Source organism: Cryptomeria japonica, chromosome 2, assembly GCF_030272615.1.
Source record: "Cryptomeria japonica chromosome 2, Sugi_1.0, whole genome shotgun sequence".
Lineage (NCBI taxonomy): Eukaryota > Viridiplantae > Streptophyta > Pinopsida > Cupressales > Cupressaceae > Cryptomeria > Cryptomeria japonica.
In genome coordinates, this window is record NC_081406.1 from 618559799 (window position 1) to 618585730 (window position 25932).

The following is a 25932-nucleotide window of genomic DNA, read 5'->3' on the forward strand; positions in this document are numbered from 1 at the left end:
CCTCAAGATTATTTTTGTCATTGCGAGACGATGTCACTCTAGGCTTATAATTTTATAAGCTGGAGAGAAATCCTAGAATTGGAGGATGAACTAGTTAATAGAGCAGTGAGGCAAGTACCGGGGGATGAATTCATTAAAACTAAACATTGTTGTCAGGTGAGCATGGACATCCCTATGGTGTTTGTTTCTATCCTTCTGGTGATGGGTCTGCCTAAATTTGAGGCTACAATGATATGTTGTGCCCTTTTCCGAAAGGATATTTTGTGCAACTTGAATTTGGTAGTTGATAATATGGATGAGAAGATGAAGGATCCATACCCTAAGGATTATTTCATTATGGCTAGCCTGAGGGATTCAAGATAAATTAGGGAGCAAATCTCTAAAAGGCCCATCCTCATTGTCAAGGATGAGGTATCCTTTAAAGAAAGGAAACTAAGTATTGTGAGGAATATTGAATTTATGCAAATGTGGCTCGGCTAGAAAGCATCCTCAGGTGGCAATTGGTGGAAGAATTATAGGCTTGTTGAGGGTTATGCTCCATGGTCCCCTGAGATGGCAGAATCTAGATAAGAGGAGGAGGAGGTGGAAATTCTATAGACCCTAATCAAAAATAGGCATGATGGGCCTAGTTAGAGTGAATTGTAGAAGGAGGTGATTCATGCTACTAAATAGCCTTTTCCCCTCATTGGGGTTGTTTTTATGTCGACCAAAGCATTTACTGAAGGTGAAATGTGAAGGTAAAAAATGAGGGCCACTTCCTTGAGGCTCCTCTTCAGATATGGCTTAGATTGGTTTTTTTATTAACGATATGAAAATATGAAAACAAATTTAGTTATCCATGCTTAGTTTGTAGAATGCATGATCCTCGAAAGTGCCATATAGGGTGCTCTGCTATAGTTTTTTTTTAACTATAATGGTATGCATGAATTTTGTGTAGATACTCATGCCTAGTAGATGGCGGTCGGCTTAGGGCTTGTCTGATACATGGTAGTAGCTATAGAATAGTAGTTTGAAGGTGCCATATAGGGCATCCCGCTATAGATATAATTAGTAAAAATAAAATAAAATATCATAACTCATAAAAAAGTTACAATATAATTAGTAAAAATTTCTCTTTAATGCTTGGTTTATATTATCAAGATGAAAAAATTATTATTTAAAAATTTCTTTGATATGTTGGCGAAATAATATTTATTATTTATGTAGTAAAAAATTGAGATCAATTTTTTATATTTCAATTTAATAGTATAGACATCTTAAATATATTTATCTAAAATATATGAAGAGGTATCAATTTTAATCTACTTTTTTATTTTATTTATGTGTTTGTTTCTATATTTTTATTTTGTTTATGTGTTTGTTTTTATATTTTATTTTGTTTATATAATTTTTAATTATTTAATTATTTAATTATTTGATGTTTATATTTTACTCAATTTGTGCCCATGAAATTTTCAACTATATAATATATATTCTTTACTTCACTCACGACTTAAAGAAAAAAAATCATTAAATTTAAAATTTTAAAAATTTCATGTCTTTCCATGTGTGTGTGTCTATATGTATGTATATATACATATTTATACATACATACATACATACATACATACATACATATGCATATATACACACGCACACACAAACATATATATATACACACACATACACACAGAGATAAACATTCAATATTATATTTTTGTTAACATCTCATGCCTTTAAATATTATATTATAGAATGTCTTTTATGTTTAAATATAAATTTAAGAAATTCTATAAACATATAATAATTTTTTATATTTTTTAAAATAAATAGAAAATAAAACCTTAGGGGCCTTCTTGATCGTACCCTTGGAATCTTGGATATGATTCAAGATTTCATAGTCAATCACATTTATTGGAAGGCTAATGGGCCAACTAACAAACTAGCCAATGGAGGTGCGGATGGAGAGATTTTAGTCATGAATAACTTGGAAGCTAACTCATCTTCCAATGCCACATAGGTTGGACACGATTCTCATGTTATAGTCACATCAAAAGTGGTGTATGTGGTAATCATTCCTCATTTAAGCCAAAGATTTATTGATTGTGGATAGATTTATCAAGTTGGCTCAAATTTTAATTTGGGCAAGTTGTGAGAGGACTTACATGTGTATGATTGCCTTGAGATTGTTTCCATCCTTGTGAGATGACGTCACTCTAGGCTTATGCTTTTATAAGTTGGTTTGTGGTAAAAGATTCAAGGAGAAATTTGGTTGCGCTGAGAGATCATTTGGTTTTCCATGGAGTCCACACTGTGCCTTCTATCAAAAAATTGATAAATGTTATTTCTTGGTGTCATCAAGGACAGGAGATGGAGGGAAATCCTAGAATTGGAGGATGACCTGGTTAATAGAGTCATGAGCCAAGTCCCGGGGCATGAATTCATTAAGACTGAACATCGTTATCACGTGAACACGAACATCCCTGCGGTGTTTGTTTCTATCCTTCTAATGATGGGTTTGCCTAAATTTGAGGCTACAATTCAATGTTGTGCCCTTTTCTGAAAGGAGATTTTGGGCAAATTCATTAAGACTGAACATCATTATCAGGTGAACACGGACATCCCTGCAGTGTTTGTTTCTATCCTTCTAGTGATGGGTTACCCTGAGGATTATTTGGTTACTATTATAAAACCTTTCCCAATTTTAACTTGATGCACAAATTTGATTTGTAGCAACTAAAAAGAAACACAATGACCTTGGAGTAGCTTAATTTAACCTTTAATTTTTGAATGGACATGGACGGATTAAAGTGCTTTTACAAATAGAATGAATGATCACAAATGACTCCACATTATTATGTCAAAACTTAATGTTCATTGTTCATATAACAATACTTGAATAATTCTTTCTGAATGCTTTATATTCACACAACTTTATGCATACATTTAAGAACTTTTGTGACACTCAAATTTGAATTGACATATGAATAAAATGAATATTGGAAGCTTTCCTGAGTGGAAAAACCCTTATGAAATATAAAAAACCACTCGTAAACTTTCCTTTTTATTCATTAAAAAGAGCACCAACAGATCTGTAACAAAGGTGGAGCACCAACTCCTTTATAAAATTTTCCAATAACAGAGTAAACTATCAGGACTTTATAATTGCATTGTTTGTGCAATCACAAAATCTCAATAGAGTACTGTATAAAGATTTTTCAATAAATCCATTACAACTTTACTATATTTGACAGTAAATTAAGAATATACAATATTATCAAGATGTGCATTGATGTTCAATCTCTCACTTTCGAAATATTATCTCTGCATATAAATTAGAGACCTAAATCCCTCTTATTTTTTTTTTTTAAATGTTAATAACTCTGTCTTAACTCGTTTGAATCTGTAACAAAGCAGTGATTGAAAGGCATGCTTAAATAACAATGAAATATCTAACAAACCCTCATACAAAAAATTTCCAAACCCGCGTTAAACTCGGGTTGTATCAAAATTAAAATGCAGTTCAATAACTTGAATGCAAACTGAAAAGTATTTACCAATCTTTCCTTTCACTGAAAGAAACCATTTTCATTTTTCACATCAAAGAACAAAGATATCATGCAGTTTTTACCTCATTAAGGTAGTCAACAACTAAACAAAAATCTCACAAAATCTACCACATTTACAGCTCGTCCAAGTTCCACTTACAAACTCCCAAATCCACCATTCTACCAGCTCAAACAACCAATGAGTCACTCAGCAGAACCGGTAGCTAGGGTTTGAAGGAATAAGAACACAAATTGAAAACAATTATGTTTTTGCCTAATCTCCTTCCCACAAAAATTTCGAGACGTTTATTCCTTTCCATAATATTTAAAATCCATGTGATTCATATGAAATCACCACCATAATAATGGCTCAGTCAATTGCCAATTTGAATTCCACATCATATTGTCTCTGTGTGCAACACTATCCACATGAATCAACCTTATAATGCCCTCAATCATAACCTACATTGTCGATTGTCCAAGTGTGTATGCAATATGATAACCAATGACTGTCTGAGTCTAAGTAACACGACAATGAAAACCGACTATCCAGGATACATATAACACCGATGTCGACTGTCCAAATGATAATGCCATGTAATATGTGACAAGTCAATGCTCATGTGAAGACCAACTTAACGTTAAGTCGATGCCAATATAAATGCAAAGTGGAGCCCGATCACAATATTAACATATTGTGTATCAATGTGAAATGCTCGATGCTCAAGTTTTTATTCTGAACTAAAATCTGAATATTCCAAACGTGATTATCCAAAGCACAAATGATACATCAAATATCCTCAATGCAGATATCACAAACATGTCACTGAAGTAAACTCTGAATAATATTTGTTCTTGTCAAAACATAACAAGTATACAATGAAAGAGCATAAGTAATAGTGACTATAATCAAACAAATGTGATATTATCGGATGTCACAAATAATTGTCCCTAGAAGATAACCAACATGTCTTACTGCACATGAATCCAAAGGATTAGTCCAACCAAACAAACTGAATGGGGCAAGAATTGAGAGCATACAACAAGCCAAAAAAAATGAACTGAATACATCAAATGGAACTCAAGATACCAAGCAAGGGACTGTGCCAATGGCAAATGAATATGCCCACCACAATACCAATAACCAAGGCATGTATGCCAAGTAATCAATCAATGCCAATGCATAAGAAGCCAAAACTCGCTTGAGGGATTCGAGAGAAACCAATGGCAAATGAATATGCCCACCACAATACCAATAACCAAGGCATGTATGCCAAGTAATCAATCAATGCCAATGCATAAGAAGCCAAAACTCGCTTGAGGGATTCGAGAGAAATTAGGGAGCAAATCCCTAAAAGGCCCATCAGCATTATCAAGGATGAGGTAGCCTATGAAGAAAGGCAACCAAGTATTGTGAGGAATATTGAATTTTTGCAAATGTGGCTCATCTAGAAAGCAACCTCAGGTGGCAATTGGTGGAAGAATTATATGCTTTCTGAGGGTTATGTTCCATGGTCCCCTGAGATGGCAGAGTCCACATAAGAGGAGGAGGTGGTGGAAATTTTGTAGAACCTAATGAAAAAAAGGAATGATCGGCCTAGTCAGAGTGAGTTGCAGAAGGAGGCGATTCATGCTGCTAAATAGCCTCTGCCCCTCATGGGGATTGTGTTTATGTCAACCAAAGCATATGCTGAAGGTGAAAGGTAAGGGCAAAAAATGAGGGCCAGTTCCTTGAGGCTCCTCTTCAGATATGGCTTAGTTTGGTTTTCTTATCGATGAAATGAAAACATGAAAAATTTGTTTAGTTATCCATGCTTAGTTTGTGGCGGGAAAGTGCCATATAGGGTGCTCTACTATAGCTTTTTCTGAACTATAATGGTATGATAGTAGTTGTTGGACAGTAGTGATTTACCAAAAAAAATAAAATAAAATATCATAATTCATAAATAAGTTAAAATATAATTAATAAAAATTACTCTTTAATGAGGTTTATATTATCAAGATGAAAAGATAATTATTTAAAAATTTCTTTTGATATGTTGGTGAAATAATATTTATTATTTATGTAGTAAAAAATCGAGATAAATTTTTATATTTCAATAGAATAAAATAATAAAATAATTTCAATTTAATAGTATAGACATCTTAAATATATTTATCTAAAACATATGAAGAGATATCAATTTGAATCTATATTTTCATTTTTTTTACGGGTTTGTTTCTAGATTTTTATTTTGTTTGTGTTTGTTTTTTATATTTTTACTTTGTTTATATATTTTTTAATTATTTAATTATTTGATGTTTATATCTTACTCAATTTATGCCCATGAAATTTTTAACTATATAATAAATATTTACTCCTTGACTCATGACTTAAATAAAAAAATCACTAAATTTAAACTTTAAAATATTTGTTGTCTTTCCATATGTATATGTATGTATGTATGTATGTATATGTATATGTATATGTATATGTATACATACATACATGCACACATATAAACATTCAATATTATATTTTTGTTAACATCTCATGTTGTTGAATATTGTTTTGTAGAATGTCTCTTATGTTTAAATATAAATTTAAAGAAATCTATAAACATATAATAATTTTTTATATTTTTCAAGATAAATATAAAATAAAATAATAAATAATGATTTTTTTCAAAAAATAAATTTGAAATGTATACATTAAAATTAAATTATTAAAAAATCTTGGACACAATTTAACCACTAAGCATCGTTATCAATAAAATAACTCTTAAAATAAAAATATTCATGAAAAACATTTGAAACTATTTTATTTACTCTTTTTACTTTTATTAGAGACATTGAGAGAATTTTATGTGTTGCTTATTTTGAAAACATTAAATTTATTATTAAATATTAATGTTTTGATGTGTAATGCCTCTCTACTTGAATAAATAATGTGAAAAAATTAAAATTAACATTTATATATCTATATAATAATATAATCACTATTAATGAATATATTTAAAATATCTCTACTATTATAAATTTAAATATATTATCAAACCTTATATTTTAACATTAATAATAATCATTATAAAAATCCAACAAGAAAATTATTCAGAAGAATATTTGAGAAAATCAACAAGAAAATTATTCAGAGAATACTGATGGTGTTGGGTCTTTGTGGGATTTATCCCCTATTTTTGCTTATTATTAATGTATTTCAGAAGAATAGTGATGATGTTGGGTCTTTGTGGCGTTTATCCCCTGTTTTGGCTTATTTAGACCAATTATAACACATATTTTTCTTTTTCAAAACTTTTAAAAGTTATTTTAAAGTATACATGCATATTTTTTAACTTTAAACGATGATTGGCGAATATTGTTTTGCTTGGGAGATCTGTAGGGGATACAAATATATGTTCTGTTAATATTTTCATTGTTTAAATCTTGCATAGACGACCAGAATGAATACTATCCCACAACTTACACAAAAGGGATACTATCCCAACATAAATTTAAGTGAGCCTAAGTTTTGATAGTCTATTAACATAGATATACCTAATGGTTGGTTGTTAATTTATTGTAAATAGTTTCATAAATTTCATTTTCAATACTATTTGTGTGAGTAAGTTTTCGTTGTCCCTTGGAAGTTTTGGGGAAATTTTTCATTCTTGGGGATTGAAAATTATAAGCTTTATCAGGAGGTATCTATGTGATCTTTATAATCATAGAGTATATGTTGTTTTATTAATACACTAATTAATTTATCTCAATTTCTATACTCCAAATCTGCACCCTTATATCAATCATAATATAGATCTCATTACTTGTGAAACACAAGGCAGATTGTAACTAACACTCACTCATAGCAAAGGAGAATTGTTATAGTCAATACTACTATATTGAAAATCTTACAGTTATAGTAACCTCCACTATTCTATGATCTGTTACAAGGACAATAGAGGTATGGCTGCAACCAAATACCTGAAACAATAGTATAGTGCAGATCATTTGGTAAAAAGCTTGATCATCTTTATCTAGAGGTAGCTAAGTGTTAATAATTATACAGCCAAGATGGAACATTATTGTAAATTAACAAACTACTGAATTTCTATTAGTTTCTGTAGTGGAAGTTAAAATCATTATATAGTCATTGTCCACATTTCAAAACTTGCAAAAACAGATAGAGTTGATTGTGTATTTACTACGAATTTTCAAATTTGACATAAATATATTATTTCGATAGCTAGTAGATTGAAGGCATGCATTCTTTCCATTGAATATGTAAATCTGATTTCTCAGATCTCGGGTTTCTACATGTAAAATATGTTCCTAGATCTCAGGTTTCTACATGTCAAATTTGTCTTGGAAACTCTATTCCCCTATAGAAATCCTTTCCAATTGCTAGTTTCTTCTAGTTCACAGTTTGCAAATTTTAGTGTAATTGTGATTGCACTATGGATAACATTCTAAAAATATCTTAGCTATGCATGCATTGATAATATATCTTTATTGCTTTCAATAAACCTCTCTAAATTGTTTGCTACTTGCCTCATGAAACTTTATTGTTATATTACTTTCACCATTTGTTCAAACAACTCCAAAGTCCAAGCAGTCATCATTTATTTTGTAGCTATTAAACTAAAATGATGACATTTATTATAGAACTAGGCAGACCTTATCCTCTGAGTGTAGGTAGATTGAAAGCACAATTTCAAAAGGGCTAAAGAATTTTGGTTAACAATCCTCCTACCTCAAACTTTCGCCACTGATTATGACAACTGGAAAAATATTACAGTTTTGGATTTAAAACTAATTAACTTCTAATGCATATAAAGTCAATTCACAAGAGCTTATAACATCCATCATTGCTCCAATTAAAATGATATAAGTGAAACACTTACAATACAAGATCATGATAACTATAATATAATACAAGATATGACAATCTCAACAAATTATTTCCAAACAAAGAGATGCTTCCCAATACAAAGTACCATTTGAAAAAATGAACCCATCAACAAATAAAATACATAAGAACACTCACATAGCCAATGACAACAACTTTCATGACAAACTCAACTTCCTATGCAAATACCTATCACTCATTCGTCTATCACTTTTTCTAGTTATGCACTATCTTTGTTAGGTAATTGTATAATAATTTATCTTAACAAATATAACTCACTTTGTTGTTGTGTTTGTTGCTGAAAACAACAAAAATTACTAACTCCAACTATCTCATATCAAACTACAATATTGAAATGTTAATTTGTATAAAGTCTTCATCTATACACTATAGTGTACAACCTCCACATAGCACAATTAAAATATACTTGTTAATGTGTTATTCACCATATATTTTTTAATTATAGCCACAATAATGTTTTAAACTCACCCAAACTTTGCATTTACCATGAGGGAATTTGCAATATAGATAAACTATATAACTCATGCATCAAATGGTAAATAGACTTCCTAACAAAATGTCATTGAACATTCAAAGATTTGATCCTTGCATACCAATCAAATTATTAGTTATTAATGTATTTTTGGCTACTGGCCTTGGTATGTAAAACTTTAGATTTCAGCTCTTGTAACACCTGTTTATCTTTATTAAAAACATTAATAATACTCATATTAAACTATAAATATAAAAACTAATAAAAAATTGAAAAATAATTTTATAAAAACAAAATTAAAACATATATAATTATATTAAATCTTAATATAGGGAACAGTTACAATAAATGGTATATAGAAAGAATAGTGAAAATTATTTGGTCACGGCCTGATCATAGGGCCATATATCAGGAATCAGTGTTATATATGTAAACTATCATAGAAACATAAGTAAAGTAACGCACAAATGCAAAATTCTGTGTAGAGGAGACATATAACATCAGTTACTACATAGTAAATAGAAGCAGTGTCAAGAGGAGACACACAAGCTATTTCAGTTCCTATACCAGGAGTTCAAATTCACCCAGAACTCAAATCTTAACTCCACTAGAACTTGCATAAATCCACCCAAACGGTACTCACACCCATTTTGGTAACCATGGAAATTTCAATTATGTCATCAAAATAAACATATTTTAGTCTTTGTGGGTTTGAATCGAATCCACCTCTATAAAAGGACAATGATATATTCCTGAGACTGCTGTAATTTAAGCACTCAATCATCTATACAATGCCAGAAATTTTTTTATTCTTTGGATGGTGTTATTCAGAGTATTGCGGATTTTTTCAACTTATGCACCGCTCAGACTGCAGTTGGTAAACTCTGTCTCAATATTTTGGAATATTAGTGTAAGTACTGAACCTACACTGTCAAGGCTGGTGGCCGAGGCTTCCTCATGTAATATAGTGGTTGGTATAAGTGAATTAACGGCAGTTGAAGTATGATATGGTAGTACTGCAAATCCATGATGAGCGGCAATGGGTAATGAAGAAGCATCCTTACCATGGATGATGTCAACATTAATGGCTGTATACACACAAAAAGACCCCGATGCGTCTCTGTAACTTTGTTTCAGCATCTTCTCTGTCTCGCCTTCCTGCAAATTCGAAAAGCATTTAACTCAAGGCAAATGAAATGCAGGAAAACAATTGCCGAAAAGTCTCGAATGCTTATACTCACACAATAAACAGCAAACAATGAAATGCAATTTGAAGGGTCTGATCCATTTCCAATGCTTGTGAGTTCCTTCCATTCTCCACATGATAATAGTTTGTACTTCACAGAATAAAGGACTGAAAAAATCTTAGAGAATGATAAACAAAATACAATCCAGAGATTCCTAATAAGAATCGGAACACGTATAGTATACCTTTGATGCGGTTCGCTCATCCCCCAAAAAATTAAACAGTACGTTTGGGGGGACAGAAAGCTTGATAGAAGTTCCAACACAGACAATAACACCACTGGATTGTCCGACTTCGGAAGCGTTTCTTGTTGTGATTTTAATAGGGTCGTTGCTGGATTGTGAGAGTGCACTTATGTTTGCAACAAATTGACTGTGATTTTAATAGGGTCGTTGCTGGATTGTGAGAGTGCACTTATGTTTGCAACAAATTGACTGCTTATGTTCTGCGCCAATCTTATCATATTTGTCCGGTAAACAGCTGCAAACATCATATACATTACATATTTGCAGACAAATTAAAAAGATTTGCTTGATAGCCTGACTAAAATTCTACTGTACTTCTATTATAACAGGATTTGGGACCGATCAAAAACCATTTTACTTTAATATAAAACATGTCTTTTCAAAAAATTGAATACCTCCTTCGCTGGTGAGATCTACTAGAGTTTTAAACCAACAGCATTGCCTCTGCAAGCATGTCAGACAATGCTGGGCGCCAAAGGCCATTTCGCTGTTGATGACTTGCTCAAATATTTTATGAACTATTCTATAATCTGTCTCACCCTGCTCTATCCAAATCACCTGCATTATATTATAAGCCATGATAACTGAATTCCCACTTAAAGTTGTCATTTTCAAATAAGAATACAACAGATATATTACATATATCCATCTAAATTTTTTCAGGAAAAATCAGCTTATACTTAGATTCATTACAATTTCTTTGCTACTATTATAGTTAGGCCAATCGACAGAACTAAAAAGAATACAGACCTTTGAACACCCATTAGGCATATCTTGTATAACACATCCAGACGGATGCTTATGGTACCATCCAACGGAGGGCGAAATACTGTAGTTCAAATTTTCTAGAGAAAAGTCTACCACTATACACATTCCATTGGTTGGCTGCTGGGAAAACCGAAGAAAAGATATATGTCTCGTGGGAAAAAGAGGAGATAGAATCTGTAGCTCAGCATACATCTGCACGAGGACATACCATATTAATATTCCATCGTTATGAAAATATTCGCTTAGAAACCATTAATTTCTTTCTTTATTGAGACAGACATTCATACCAGTTGAAGTAAACCATTTCTGTGACCACCAACCCCTTGAGACACAACTTGCAAGGTCCCTGCTCTTGTTACAATTAATGAAAATATTTTCTTCCATTTATTCTGCAACAACATATAGAAAATCCGATTTAATGTATTGCATATAAATTTGTTCTAAGTATCTAAAATGGTAGTGCTTTCCACGGCTGTTTCAAATAATCAAATACTCTGCCGAATCCTTAAATGCTCATCTTCCAAATAGCTGATCCTGTTATTGGTGGTGTGCACAATTAGCAACCAACCTTATTAAATTTCCAAAGTCTTATAAAAGACAAAATATTAAAGTTTATATTTTAGGGATCATAAATCTTGTCCATAGCAAACTTTGACAGACTAGTCTTATAATCCAAACACATTAAAAAAACAGTAAAGAGACAACTGACGAAAAGCAAAGCACCCACCAAATAAACAAACCCTAAAACACTTATAGAAAGTTATGGAAAGTTATCTGAAGTTTAACGGAATGGTTAACATGCATCAAATTAAAAATATCAGTTTTGGTTAAGACATGTTACAAAATTTAGAAACAGATGTAAAATTTGAAAAAAAAATAGAAAGTAATTCTCAGATAACATTAAAATCTCTAATCCTGAATTTTATGCCTAAATCTCATGATATATAAATACAAGCATGAAGCCAAACAATATCACAAACATAGATCTATAAAATCGTGAGACACTAGGGAATCATAACAGTGCAAGTTATAAGGAATTATTAGGAAAATATCATGATTTAGTACAGAATATCTCAATCTTTGTCATAGAACATGTAAAAATTGCAGGGATCCTAAAAATTTCTGAATTAAAACCTTTAAAATATCATACCACATCCATGAAGAGATCAACCAATTCAGCTCCTGTGATAGAAACAATTGAGGTGTCCCTGCTGCCTTCTCTCTTCATGTTGCTGCTGAACCCCATGCCCTGAGGAAATGTTCCGTACAACTCATTGGTATTCAGAATTTTTATTGTACCATCCGCAAAAGGTTTCTTCACCCAAACAGGCTCGTTTGCGTCTACCATCCAGATAAATTCTTCAGTGGCCTTTTGCGCAGCTTCCATTGCCGAGGATTCATCCAATGAAACACAAGTGGGTGTGGGCAATGTAATCTGGTTCTGTCCTGAGCTTCCCTCTTCATGGTGTGAAGAGTACATCATCTGTGATTGATCTGCTCTGGTTTCTAACAAGGGGATTGTTCTTCCAACACAATTCGAGGCAACTGCTTTCAGTTTTTCAATCTACAGGACCAGAAGAAGATCGTCAGTGGACCAAACTAACTTATACAACACATAAATGCAAAAAATCCCATGCAATTATTTTGGCAAACCTCCGTTCTTAAAAGCTCATTTTCTAGAGCCAAGCTTTGCTGTTTGCAAACCATCTCTGTCATGAAATTAGATCCTCCGCACGTTTGACACCTGATATTGTTAAGTGTATTTCCCAGCGCCTGTCTATCCAGTCGGAATCTCTCGTTTTCCGTACGCAAATTAGCGTTGTCAGTACGCTCCTGCTGAACCTGGACCACAATGATGGATTTTTCAACAGAAGATTATTCATATATATCAAAAAAATCAGTGAAATAAAAATTTGAAAGAGAAAGAGTCGTAATTGTTAACCCTAACTTTGAAAGTAAATATATATACTACCTTTACTTGGGTGCGCCGGTTCTGAAACCAGAATTTAATTTGCTGTGATGTGAGACCCAGTTTAGTGCTTAGTTCTTGTCTGTCCTTTTCGTCAGGATGTTGCAACATCTTAAACACTCTGCAACAATAAAATATTCTTAAAAATAGTTTCAGTTTCATTTAGATCTGCAAGAATTAATGTTTTCAATTCAAAATCCCTTACAAATATATAAAATAATTAAGCTTATGTTCATGTATAGATGAGGTAATATTTGATAAATTGATATTTTTAATAATAGAAAGCAAAAGATAATGTTAATAACATTAGATTTTCATAGATCTAAGATTTATTATGTTAAATCTAAGACCTAAGAAATTCTCAACAAAGAGCTACATGATTCAAGGCCCCTCGGTCAAGTGAGAGAATCTTGTTTAATGTCCCTGGGGAGCTAATAAAGTATTACCCTTTTCTACTAGACTTGAAAGGTAAGGAGTTGGACAAACATAGAGCATTTGCTGGGGTGGGGCTCAGATTCCTCAAGTGCGGCTTCATGGACTAGAATCCAGAAGACCTGGGAAGAGAGGAAGAACTTATCTCTTTTGCAAGGTTGAACAAAATTCTACCACCTAAAATGGAAAACGAGGATCCCCAGGCTCAATAGGGTAGGAGAGGTGGTGGCAGAAGAGTGGGTTGTGGGGATGAGGAAGATCTTCGACTCCTCCTGCTGTGCCCCTCGATGAAGTTTGAAAGATATTCTGAAGTTTGAAAGATAGGTTTCATTTTCTGGTTATGCTTTTAGACATTTCGATGCTTTTTGATGGATACTAGTGTTGTTAATGTTTTGGCTAATAGACATCTTAAAAACTCTCTATTTCAATATATGAATTTTTGGCTTTGCCTTTACTGATAAAAAAAAAAAGATATTTAATGTTAAAAATAATAGATTTCCACAATCCATCAAAATGTTATGAATGATTTTAGATTTGATTGTGTATCAAATTTTTAGCATCAACATGAATACACAATCAAATCTAAAAATATTTCATTACATTTATTATGTTGATAATCTAATATTTTTGTATTAGATTGTGGGAGAGTGCATAAGAAAAAAGAGAAATTATAAGTTGTTATAATATGTAAATTACATCATGATCTTATTCAACTTAATATATTATAAAAGAAATAAAACATTAAAAAGTTAAAAATCTTACTCTTCCATTACTTCAACTTGATCACTAGTATAACGAGTATGTTTTCTGCCCAAATTCTTTCTCTCTATCGAGCTTGCTCCTCCATATTCATTGTGGCCACTATTTCTATCTCCTTCACAATTATCACTCATTTTTCCTTTTCTGATCAGTAATCCTCCTTTTAATCAAAGAGGTTTGAGTGAAATGCTTTTCTTCATATAAGAGTTCTATTGTAGTAAATTATAATTTATTTGGATAGCAATCTTCTTTGAGTGAATTCCTCTAGTTCTTTATAAAGGATAACAGTTATGTAGTGAATTAATAAATGTCAGAACTTCCAATAAAATAATAGAAATATATATCTTGATACCTGACATCTATTTATTATTTATGTTTAGTTGATCAAGTGAAGAATATGGATACTTTCTCTATACATGTAGCCAAATTGACTTAAAAAAAGTTAGGGGAGCCCCAAAAAAAAGAGCTTGGAAGCTTTGGTATTCTAGTAACCAAATTTTACCTAATTTTTATTGGGATATAAACTGAACAACAAGATATCAAAATAAGTGGCATCTTAAATTATATTAGCATTTCTAGATTTACATTAATATTGGTGAAACAATTATTTTATCATTAATTATAGGCACAAAAAAATTATTCTAATTTAATATTTATAAAATAAAAAATTAAAATACCAACCAATATTTAATATTAATCAAGAAATAATAAATGAAAGCTTGTGTTATAGAAATTTAAAATTTAATATTGAAATTCTTGTTTTTATATAAAAAAATATAATATTTTAAATTATAATTAATGAATTTTTTTTCAATAAAGGGGTAAAAACTTTATTAACTCTCAAACAAGAACATTACAAAGACAATCCAGAGCCCCAGGCTCCAAAAGCAAAACTCACCTAGCCTCATAACCATTCATATCCTCCACCAAGATCCTCTCAAACTCCTAGTGATAGTCGGGAAAATGGTTACCCCACCCCTTCACCTTCTAGTTACCATCCTTCTCAGAGGCCCACTTAGCCAGATCATCAACGGCCTTATTTCACTTACGTGGAATGTGCACAAACATCATGTGTTCCATCCTCTAACTAATCTGCAAGATCTGCTGAACAACCAAAGCAAGCTGGCAGTTCACACCAAACACCTTCTTGACAATTAGCCTATTGACAATAATCTAGGAATCCAATTCATAAATAACCTTAATCCACCCTAGAGCAAAAGCATGTTCAAGGGCGTGACTTGAATAGCAAGACCCTCAATAAAATTGTTAGCTTGCTGCCCTTGATGAATAGAAAAGAAGAACAAAACCTTACCCATCCAGTCTCTTCCTACTCCACCAATCCCTGTTGAACCTAGATTACACAAAGAACCATCAGTATTGATCTTCAAAATATCTTCAGGAGGAGGTAGCCATCTGCCCTCCCTTTGAACCTTCTTCTTCACCCTTCTGCCTCTTCTGACACATGCAGAAGACAGAAACAAACCCTTGAGGCCTAGTCTTTCCACAATATCAACATCTTCTCTATCCAAAGGGATCATCTCGTCACATTTTTCTTTCACTGTCATACCCATAATTTTATGCCAAACTTGAGAGACAACAAGGTTTTCTCCCTGAAAATTCTTCGATTTCTCTCCAACCATATTTGCCACTAAATGAATGTAGGTTCAATACTCCACATTATCTGAAGAAAAGGGACCAAGGTAGGAGGCTTATCCCATCTGATTCAAATTTCCACCAGGGATGAGGCATTGACACAAGGATGTTTCCAAATACTTCACTACAAATGCTAGAGCTGGAAGGAGAAAGGGCACCAAAAAAATAAATGTGAATATTTCTCCTCACCTGTACCACATAGAACACAATTAGAAGGACCTTGAAAGCCACACTTTCGAATATTGTCTTAGGTTAAGTATTTGTTCAAGGCAAGCATCCACATAAAGAAATTGCACTTAGGCCAAGAAAACTTATTCCAAACATATTACCACCACTGAACCTCCCCCTCGGTCAGCCATGGAGATAGAAGTTTCTAATACCCACTAGCAACAGTAAAAGTGCCCTTGGTATATATGATCCAAGCCAGAGTATCCTTCTCCTTGATGGAGTTACAATACCTACTAGTTAAAATATCATACAACTCATCGTGTTCATCCTTTAAACCAATCACAGGCCAAGCTCCAGGATCCTTCCACTTTGCCATCTCCAATAGCCCATTCTGATAATAAGACTTGAAATCACTAACTCTAGACCAAGCTGCCTCTTGGAAATGTTGACATAAATATTTCAGATTGGGGTACTATGAGATAATGGGAGGAAAGCCATCCCAAGAATTAGACGAGAAAAGAGCCTTCTCCCCCCTTTTACAAATCTAGAATAGGCCTTCCTTAACAAGAGAAACTCCCTTCTTAAATGTATTCCATATCACAGACCCCTTCCCTATCACAGGGTATCTAGGGATGTCTTCCTTTGGAACCCCTGGAAGCTACTTATGGGCCAGAATCTTTGCTCAAACTTGGTCCTATTCCACACACAATCGCCAATACATCTTTGCAGCCAATGCCTACCCAAATAGAGTAGCATGCCTTAAACCCAATCCCCCAAGCTTCTTCAGAGTACACATTGTTTCCCATTTAATAAGGCTCCACTTTGAGCCCAAAAAATTACCAACCCATAGGAATTGTCTTGCCAAAGCATCCAAATCATTAACAAATCCCACAGGAGCCACTTGGATCTAACATCTATAAGTGGGGAGAGCCTGAACCATTGACTTGAGTAGCTGAATCTGCCTAGTGAAAGAGAACCACCTATGAGTCCAAGATTCACCTTCTAGTGAAACTTATCTATGATGTACTCAATCACATCAAAAGAGAATTGTTATGGTCAATACTGCTATATTGAAAATCTTATAGTTATAGTAACCTCCACTATTCTATGATCTGTTACAAGGACAACAGAGGTATGGCTGCAACCAAATTCCTGAAACAACAGTATAGTGCACATCATTTTGGTAAAAAGCTAGATCATCTTTATCTGGAGGTAACTAAGTGTTAATAATTATACAACCATGATGGAACATTATTGTAAATTAACAAACTACTGAATTTCTATTAGTTTCTGTAGTGGAAGTTAAAATTATTATATCAGTCATTGTCCACATTTTGAAACTTGCAAAAGCAAATAGAGTTGATTGTGTATTTACTACGAATTTTCAAATTTGACATAAATATATGATTTGGACAGCTAGTAGATTGAAGGCATGCATTCTTTCCATTGAATATGTAAATCTGATTTCTCATATCTCAGGTTTCTACATGTAAAATATGTTCCCAAATCTTAGGTTTCTACATGTAAAATTTGTCTTGGAAACTCTATTCCCCTCTAGAAATCCTTTCCAATTGCTAGTTTGCAAATTTTAGTTTGATAATTTACAGCTGTAATTGTGATTGCACTACGGATAACATTCTAAATCTATCTTAGCTGTGCATGCATTGATAATATATCTTTATTGCTTTGTTCCTCTTAGATAGGGGACAAACTTGAACAAGTTTACCTTTGTTAGCTAATGGCTTTATTGGCTTCACTATGTTGAGGCTGCTATAAGAGGTCCTTTGACATGTCAGACCAATGAATCTCACTAAATTGTATGCTACTTGCCTCATGAAACTTTATTGTTATATTACTTTCACCATTTGTTCAAACAACTCCAAAGTCCAAGCGGTCACCATTCATTTTGTAGATATTAAATGAAAATGATGACATTTATTATAGAACTAGGCAGACCTTATCCTCTGAGTGTAGGTAGATTGAAAGCACAATTTCAAAAGGGCTAAAGAATTTTGGTTAACAATCCTCCTACCTCAAACTTTCGCCACTGAATATGACAACTGGAAAAATATTACAGTTTTGGATTTAAAACTAATTAACTTCTAATGCATATAAAGTCAATTCACAAGAGCTTATAACATCCATCATTGCTCCAATTAAAATGATATAAGTGAAACACTTACAATACAAGATCATTATAACTATAATATAATACAACATATGACAATCTCAACAGATTATTTCCAAACAAAGAGATGCTCCCCAATACAAAGTACAATTTGAAAAAATGAACCTATCAACAAATAAAATGCATAAGAACACTCACATACCCAATGACAACAACTTTCATGACAAACTCAACTTCCTATGCAAATACCTATCACTCATTCGTCTATCTTTGTCAATCACTTTCTCTAGTTATGCACTATCTTTGTTAGGTAACTGTATAATGATTTATCTTAACAAATATAACTCACTTTTTTGTTGTGCTTGTTGTTGAAAACAACAAAAATTACTAACTCCAACTATCTCATATCAAACTACAATATTGAAATGTTAATCTGTATAAAGTCTTCATCTATACACTATAGTGTACAACCTCCACATAGCACAATTTAAATATAATTGTTAATGTGTTATTCATCATATATTTTATAATTATAGCCACAATAATGTTTTAAACTCACCCAAACTTTGCATTTACCATGAGAGAATTTGTAATATAAATAAACTATATAACTCATGCATCAAATGGTAAACAAACTTCCTAACAAAATGTCATTGAACATCCAAAGATTTGATCCTTGCATACCAAGAAGGTTTTCTACCCAAAAAAATTAAACTTTATCATAGTCCAACACTCCATGAATAAAACTTTCTCTCACCAATCAAATTATTAGTTATTAATGTCTTTTTGGCTATTGACCTTGGTATGTAAAACTTTAGATTTCAGCTCTTGTAAAACCTGTTTATCTTTATTAAAAACATTAATAATACTCATATTAAACTATAAATATAAAAACTAATACAAAATTGAAAAATATTTATTATAACAAAAAAATTAAAACATATATAATTATATTAAATCTTAATATAGGGAACAGTTACAATAAATGGTATATAGAAAGAATAGTGAAAATTATTTGGTCACGGCCTGATCATAGGGCCATATATCAGGAATCAGTGTTATATATGTAAACTATCATAGAAACATAAGTAAAGCAACGCACAAATGCAAAGTTGTGTGTAGAGGAGACATATAACATCAGTTACTACATAGTAAATAGAAGCAGTGTCAAGAGGAGACACACAAGCTATTTCAGTTCCTATACCAGGAGTTCAAATTCACCCAGAACTCAAATCTTAACTCCACTAGAACTTGCATAAATCCACCAAAACGGTAAACACGCCCATTTTGGTAACCATGGAAATTTCAATTATGTCATCAAAATAAACATATTTTAGTCTTTGTGGGTTTGAATCGAATCCACCTCTGTAAAAGGACAATGATATATTCCTGAGACTGCTGTAATTTGAGCACTCAATCATCTATACAATGCCAGAAATTTTTTTATTCTTTGGATGGTGTTATTCATAGTATTGTGGATTTTTTCAACATATGCACCGCTCAGACTGCAGTTGGTAAACTCTGTCTCAATATTTTGGAATATTAATGTAAGTACTGAACCTACACTGTCAAGGCTGGTGGCCGAGGCTTCCTCATGTAATATAGTGGTTGGAATAAGTGAATTAACGGCAGTTGAAGTATGATATGGTAGTACTGCAAATCCATGATGAGCGGCAATGGGTAATGAAGAAGCATCCTTACCATGGATGATGTCAACATTTATGGCTGTATACACACAAAAAGACCCCGATGCGTCTCTGTAACTATGTTTCAGCATCTTCTCTGTCTCGCCTTCCTGCAAATTCTAAAAGCATTTAACTCAAGGCAAATGAAATGCAGGAAAACAATTGCGGAAAAGTCTCGAATGTTTATACTCATACAATAAACATCAAACAATTAAACGCAATTTGAAGGGTCTGATCCATTTCCAATGCTTGTGAGTTCCTTCCATTCTCCACATGATAATAGTTTGTACTTCACAGAATAAAAGACAGAAAAAATCTCAGAGAATGATAAACAAAATACAATCCAGAGATTCCTAATAAGAATCGGAACACGTATAGTATACCTTTGATGCGGTTCGCTCATCCCCCAAAAAGTTAAACAGTACTTTTGGGGGGACAGAAAGCTTGATAGAAGTTCCAACACAGACAATAACACCACTGGATTGTCCCACTTCGGAAGCGTTTCTTGTTGTGATTTTAATAGGGTCGTTGCTGGATTGTGAGAGTGCACTTATGTTTGCAACAAATTGACTGCTTATGTTCTGCGCCAATCTTATCATATTTGTCCGGTAAACATCTGCAAACATTATATACATTACATATTTGCAGACAAATTAAAAAGACTTGCTTGATAGCCTGACTACAATTCTACTCTACTTCTATTATAACAGGATATGGGACCGATCAAAAACCATTTTACTTTAATATAAAACATGTCTTTTCAAAAAATTGAATACCTCCTTCGCTGGTGAGATCTACTAGAGTTTCAAACCAACAGCATTGCCTCTGCAAGCATGTCAGCCAATGCTGGGCGCCAAAGGCCATTTCGCTGTTGATGACTTGCTCAAATATTTTATTAACTATTCTATAATCTGTCTCACCCTGCTCTATCCAAATCACCTGCATTATATTTTAAGGCATGATAACTGTTACATATAAATTCCAACTTAAAGTTGTCATTTTCAAATAACAATACAACAGATATATTACATATATCCATCTAAATTTTTTCAGGAAAAATCAGCTTATACTTAGATTCATTACAATTTCTTTGCTACTATTATAGTTAGACCAATCGACAGAACTAAAAAGAATACAGACCTTTGAACACCCATTAGGCATATCTTGTATAACACATCCAGACGGATGCCTATGGTACCATCCAACCGAGGGCGAAATACTGTAGTTCAAATTTTCTAAAGAAAAGTCTACCACTATCCACATTCCATTGGTTGGCTGCTGGGAAAACCGAAGAAAAGATATATGTCTCGTGGGAACAAGAGGAGATAGAATCTGTAGCTCAGCATACATCTCCACGAGTACATACCATATTAATATTCCATCATTATGAAAATATTCTCTTAGAAACCATTAATTTCTTTCTTTATTGAGACAGACATTCATACCAGTTGAAGTGAACCATTTCTGTGACCACCAACCCCTTGAGACACAACTTGCAAGGTCTCTGCTCTTGTTACAATTAATGAAAATATTTTCTTCCATTTATTCTGCAACAACATATAGAAAATCCGATTTAATGTATTGCATATAAATTTGTTCTAAGTATCTAAAATGGTAGTGCTTTCCACGGCTGTTTCAAATAATCAAATATTCCGCCGAATCCTTAAATGCTCATCTTCCAAATAGCTGATCCAGTTATTGGTGGTGTGCACAATTAGCAACCAACCTTGTTATATTTCCAAAGTCTTATAAAAGACAAAATATTAAAGTTTATATTTTAGGGATCATAAATCTTGTCCATAGCAAAATTTGACAGACTAGTCTTATAATCCAAACACATTAATAAAACAGTAAAGAGACAACTGACGAAAAGCAAAGCACCCACCAAATAAACAAACCCTAAAACACTTATAGAAAGTTATGGAAAGTTATCTCAAGTTAAACGGAATGGTTAACATGCATCAAATTAAAAATATCAGTTTTGGTTAAGACATGTTACAAAATTTAGAAACAGATGTAAAATTTGAAAAAAAAAATAGAAAGTAATTCTCAGATAACATTAAAATCTCTAAGCTTGAATTTTATGCCTAAATCTCATGATATATATATACAAGCATGAAGCCAAACAATATCACACACATAGATCTATAAAATCTTGAGACACTAGGGAATCATAACAGTGCAAGTTATAAGGAATTATTAGGAAAATATCATGATTTAGAACAGAATATCTCAATCTTTGTCATAGAACATGTAAAAATTGCAGGGATCCTAAATATTTCTGAATTAAAACCTTTAAAATATCATACCACATCCATGAAGAGATCAACCAATTCAGCTCCTGTGATAGAAACAATTGAGGTGTCCCTGCTACCTTCTCTCTTCATGTTGCTGCTGAGCCCCATGCCCTGAGGAAATGTTCCGTACAACTGATTCGTATTCAGAATTTCTATCGTACCATCCGCAAAAGGTTTCTTCACCCAAACAGGCTCGTTTGCGTCTACCATCCAGATAAATTCTTCGGTGGCCTTTTGCGCAGCTTCCATTGCCGAGGATTCATCCAATGAAACACAAGTGGGTGTGGGCAATGTAATCTGGTTCTGTCCTGAGCTTCCCTCTTCATGGTGTGAAGAGTACATCATCTGTGATTGATCTGCTCTGGTTTCTAACAAGGGGATTGTTCTTCCAACACAATTCGAGGCAACTGCATTCAGTTTTTCAATCTACAGGACCAGAAGAAGATCGTTAGTGGACCAAACTAACTTATACAACACATAAATGCAAAAAATCCCATGCAATTATTTTGGCAAACCTCCGTTCTTAAAAGCTCATTTTCTAAAGCCAAGCTTTGCTGTTCGTAAACCATCTCTGTCATGAAATTAGATCCTCCGCACGTTTGACACCTGATATTGTTAAGTGTATTTCTCAGCGCCTGGCTATCCAGTCGGAATCTCTCATTTTCCGTACGCAAATTAGCGTTGTCAGTACGCTCCTGCTGAACCTGGACCACAATAATGGATTTTTCAACAGAAGATTATTCATATATATCAAAAAAATCAGTGAAATAAAAATTTGAAAGAGAAAGAGTCGTAATTGTTAACCCTAACTTTGAAAGTAAATATATATACTACCTTTACTTGGGTGCGCCGGTTCTGAAACCAGAATTTAATTTGCTGTGATGTGAGACCCAGTTTAGTGCTTAGTTCTTGTCTGTCCTTTTCGTCAGGATGTTGCAACATCTTAAACACTCTGCAACAATAAAATATTTTAAAAAATAGTTTCAGTTTCATTAAGATCTGCAAGAATTAATGTTTTCAACTCAGAATCCCTTACAAATATATAAAATAATTAAGCTTATGTTCATGTATAGATGAGGCAATATTTGATAAATTGATATTTTTTATAATAGAAAGCAAAAGATAATGTTAATAACATTAGATTTTCACAGATCTAAGATTTATTATGTTTAATCTAATATCTAAGAAATTCTCAACAAGGAGCTACATGATTCAGTGAGAGAATCTTGTTTAATGTCCCTGGGGAGCTAATAAAGTATTACCCTTTTCTGCTAGACCTGAAAGGTAAGGAGCTGGACAAACATAGAGCATTTGCTGGGGTGGGGCTCAGTTTCCTCAAGTGCTGCTTCATGGACCAGAATCCAGAAGACCTGGGAAGAGAGGAAGAACTTCTCTCTTTTGCAAGGTTGAACGGAATTCTACCACCTAAAATGGAAAACGAGGATTCCCAGGCTCAACAGGGTAGGAGAGGTGGTGCCAGAAGAGTCGGTTGTGGGGATGAGGAAGATCTTCGACTCCCCCTGCTGTGCCCCTTGATGAAGTTTGAAAGATAGGTTTTATATTCTGGTTATGCTTTTAGAGTTTTGGCTAATAGACATGTTAAAAACTCTCTGTTTCAATATATGAATTTTCGGCTCTGACTTTACTGATAAAGAAAGAAAAGATATTTATGTTAAAAATAATAGATTTCCACAATCCATGAAAATGTTATGAATGATTTTAGATTTGATTGTGTATCAATTTTTTAGCATCAACATGAATACACAATCAAATCTAAAAATATTTCATTACATTTATTATGTTGATAATCTAATATTTTTGTATTAGATTGTGGGAGAGTGCATAAGAAAAAAGAGAAATTATAAATTGTTATAATATGTAAATTACATCATGATCTTATTCAACTTAATATATTATAAAAGAAATAAAACATTAAAAAGTTAAAAATCTTACTCTTCCATTACTTCAACTTGATCACTGGTATAACGAGTATGTTTTCTGCCCAAATTATTTCTCTCTGTGGAGCTTGCTCCTCCATATTCATTGTGGCCACTATTTCTATCTCCTTCACAATTATCACTCATTTTTCCTTTTTTGATCAGTAATCCTCCTTTTAATCAAAGAGGTTTGAGTGAAATGCTTTTCCTCATATAAGAGTTTTGTAGTAGTAAATTATATTTTATTTGGATAGCAATCTTCTTTGAGTGAATTCTTCTAGTTCTTTATAATGGATAACAGTTATGTAGTAATGAATTAATAAATGTCACAACTTCCAATAAAATAATAGAAATATATATTTTGATACCTGACATCTATTTATTATTTATGTTTAGTTGATCAAGTGAAGAATATGAATACTTTCTCTATATATGTAGCCAAATTGACTTAAAAAAAGTTAGGGGAGCCCCAAAAAAAAGAGCTTGGAAGCTTTGGTATTCTAGTAACCAAATTTTACCTAATTTTTATTGGGATATAAACGGAACAAAAAGATATCAAAATAAATGGCATCTTAAATTATATTAGCATTTTTAGATTTACATTAATATTGGTGAAACAATTATTTTATCATTAATTATAGGCAAAAAAATTTTATTATAATTTAATATTTATAGAATAAAAAATTAAAATACCAACCAATATTTAATATTAATCAGGAAATAATAAATGAAAGCTTGTGTTATAGAAATTTAAAATTTAATATTGAAATTCTTGTTTTTATATAAAAAAATATAATATTTTAAATTATAATTAATGAATTTTTTTTCAATAAAGGGGTAAAAACTTTATTAACTCTCAAACAAGAACATTACAAAGACAATCCAGAGCCCCAGGCTCCAAAAGCAAAACTCACCCAGCCTCATAACCATTCATATCCTCCACCAAGATCCTCTCAAACTCCTAGTGATAGTCGGGAGAAAGGTTACCCCACCCCTTCACCTTCCAGTTACCATCCTTCTCAAAGGCCCACTTAGCCAGATAATCAACGGCCTTATTTCACTCACGTGGAAAGCAACCAAAGCAAGCTGCCAGTTCACACCAAACACCTTCTTAACAATTAGCCTCTTGATAATAATCTGGGAATCCAATTCATAAATAACCTTAAGCCATCCTAGAGCAAAAGCACGTTCAAGGGCGTGACTTGAATAGCAAGATCCTCAATAAAATTGTTAGCCTGCTGCCCTTGATGAATAGAAAAGAAGAACAAAACCTTACCCATCTAGTCTCTTCCTACTCCACCAATCCCCGTTGAACCTAGATTACCACACAAAGAACCATCAGTATTGATCTTCAAAATATCTTCAGGAGGAGGTAGCCATCTGCCCTCCCTTTGAACCTTCTTCTTCACCCTTCTACCTCTTCTGACACATGCAGAAGATAGAAACAAACCCTTGAGGCCTAGTCTTTCCATAATATCAGCATCTTCTCTATCCAAAGGGATCATCTCCTCACATTTTTCTTCCATTGTCATACCCATAATTTTGTGCCAAACTTGGGAGACAAGGTTTTCTCCCTAAAAAATTCTTCGATTTCTCTCCAACCATATTTTCCACTAAATGAATGTAGGTTCAATTCTCCACATTATCTAAAGAAAAGGGACCAAGGTAGGAGGCTTACCCCATCTGATTCAAAATCCCACCAGGGATGAGGCATGGACACAAGGATGTTTCCAAATACTC

The 25932-nt window shown here is 32.9% G+C and overlaps 2 protein-coding genes across 2 annotated transcripts; both read right to left on the reverse strand.

The window, feature by feature from the left end:
• Positions 1 to 9757: 9757 nt before the first annotated feature.
• LOC131078712 (homeobox-leucine zipper protein ROC7-like) lies at positions 9758 to 14458 on the reverse strand. Its single transcript, XM_059215647.1, has 11 exons — positions 14328 to 14458; positions 13137 to 13254; positions 12818 to 13006; positions 12315 to 12728; positions 11452 to 11553; positions 11147 to 11356; positions 10839 to 10954; positions 10566 to 10631; positions 10337 to 10484; positions 10147 to 10242; positions 9758 to 10063 (listed from the first exon to the last, which is right to left on the reverse strand). The coding sequence occupies exons 1-11, from the start codon at positions 14456 to 14458 to the stop codon at positions 9758 to 9760; spliced, it is 1896 nt and encodes a 631-aa protein (XP_059071630.1).
• A 1892-nt stretch (positions 14459 to 16350) lies between these two features.
• On the reverse strand, positions 16351 to 25718 carry LOC131868482 (homeobox-leucine zipper protein PROTODERMAL FACTOR 2-like). Its single transcript, XM_059215648.1, has 12 exons — positions 25517 to 25718; positions 25193 to 25364; positions 23090 to 23207; positions 22771 to 22959; positions 22268 to 22681; positions 21404 to 21505; positions 21099 to 21290; positions 20735 to 20897; positions 20342 to 20574; positions 20176 to 20247; positions 19838 to 20068; positions 16351 to 16536 (listed from the first exon to the last, which is right to left on the reverse strand). The coding sequence occupies exons 1-12, from the start codon at positions 25716 to 25718 to the stop codon at positions 16351 to 16353; spliced, it is 2274 nt and encodes a 757-aa protein (XP_059071631.1).
• Between the last annotated feature and the right edge of the window lie 214 nt (positions 25719 to 25932).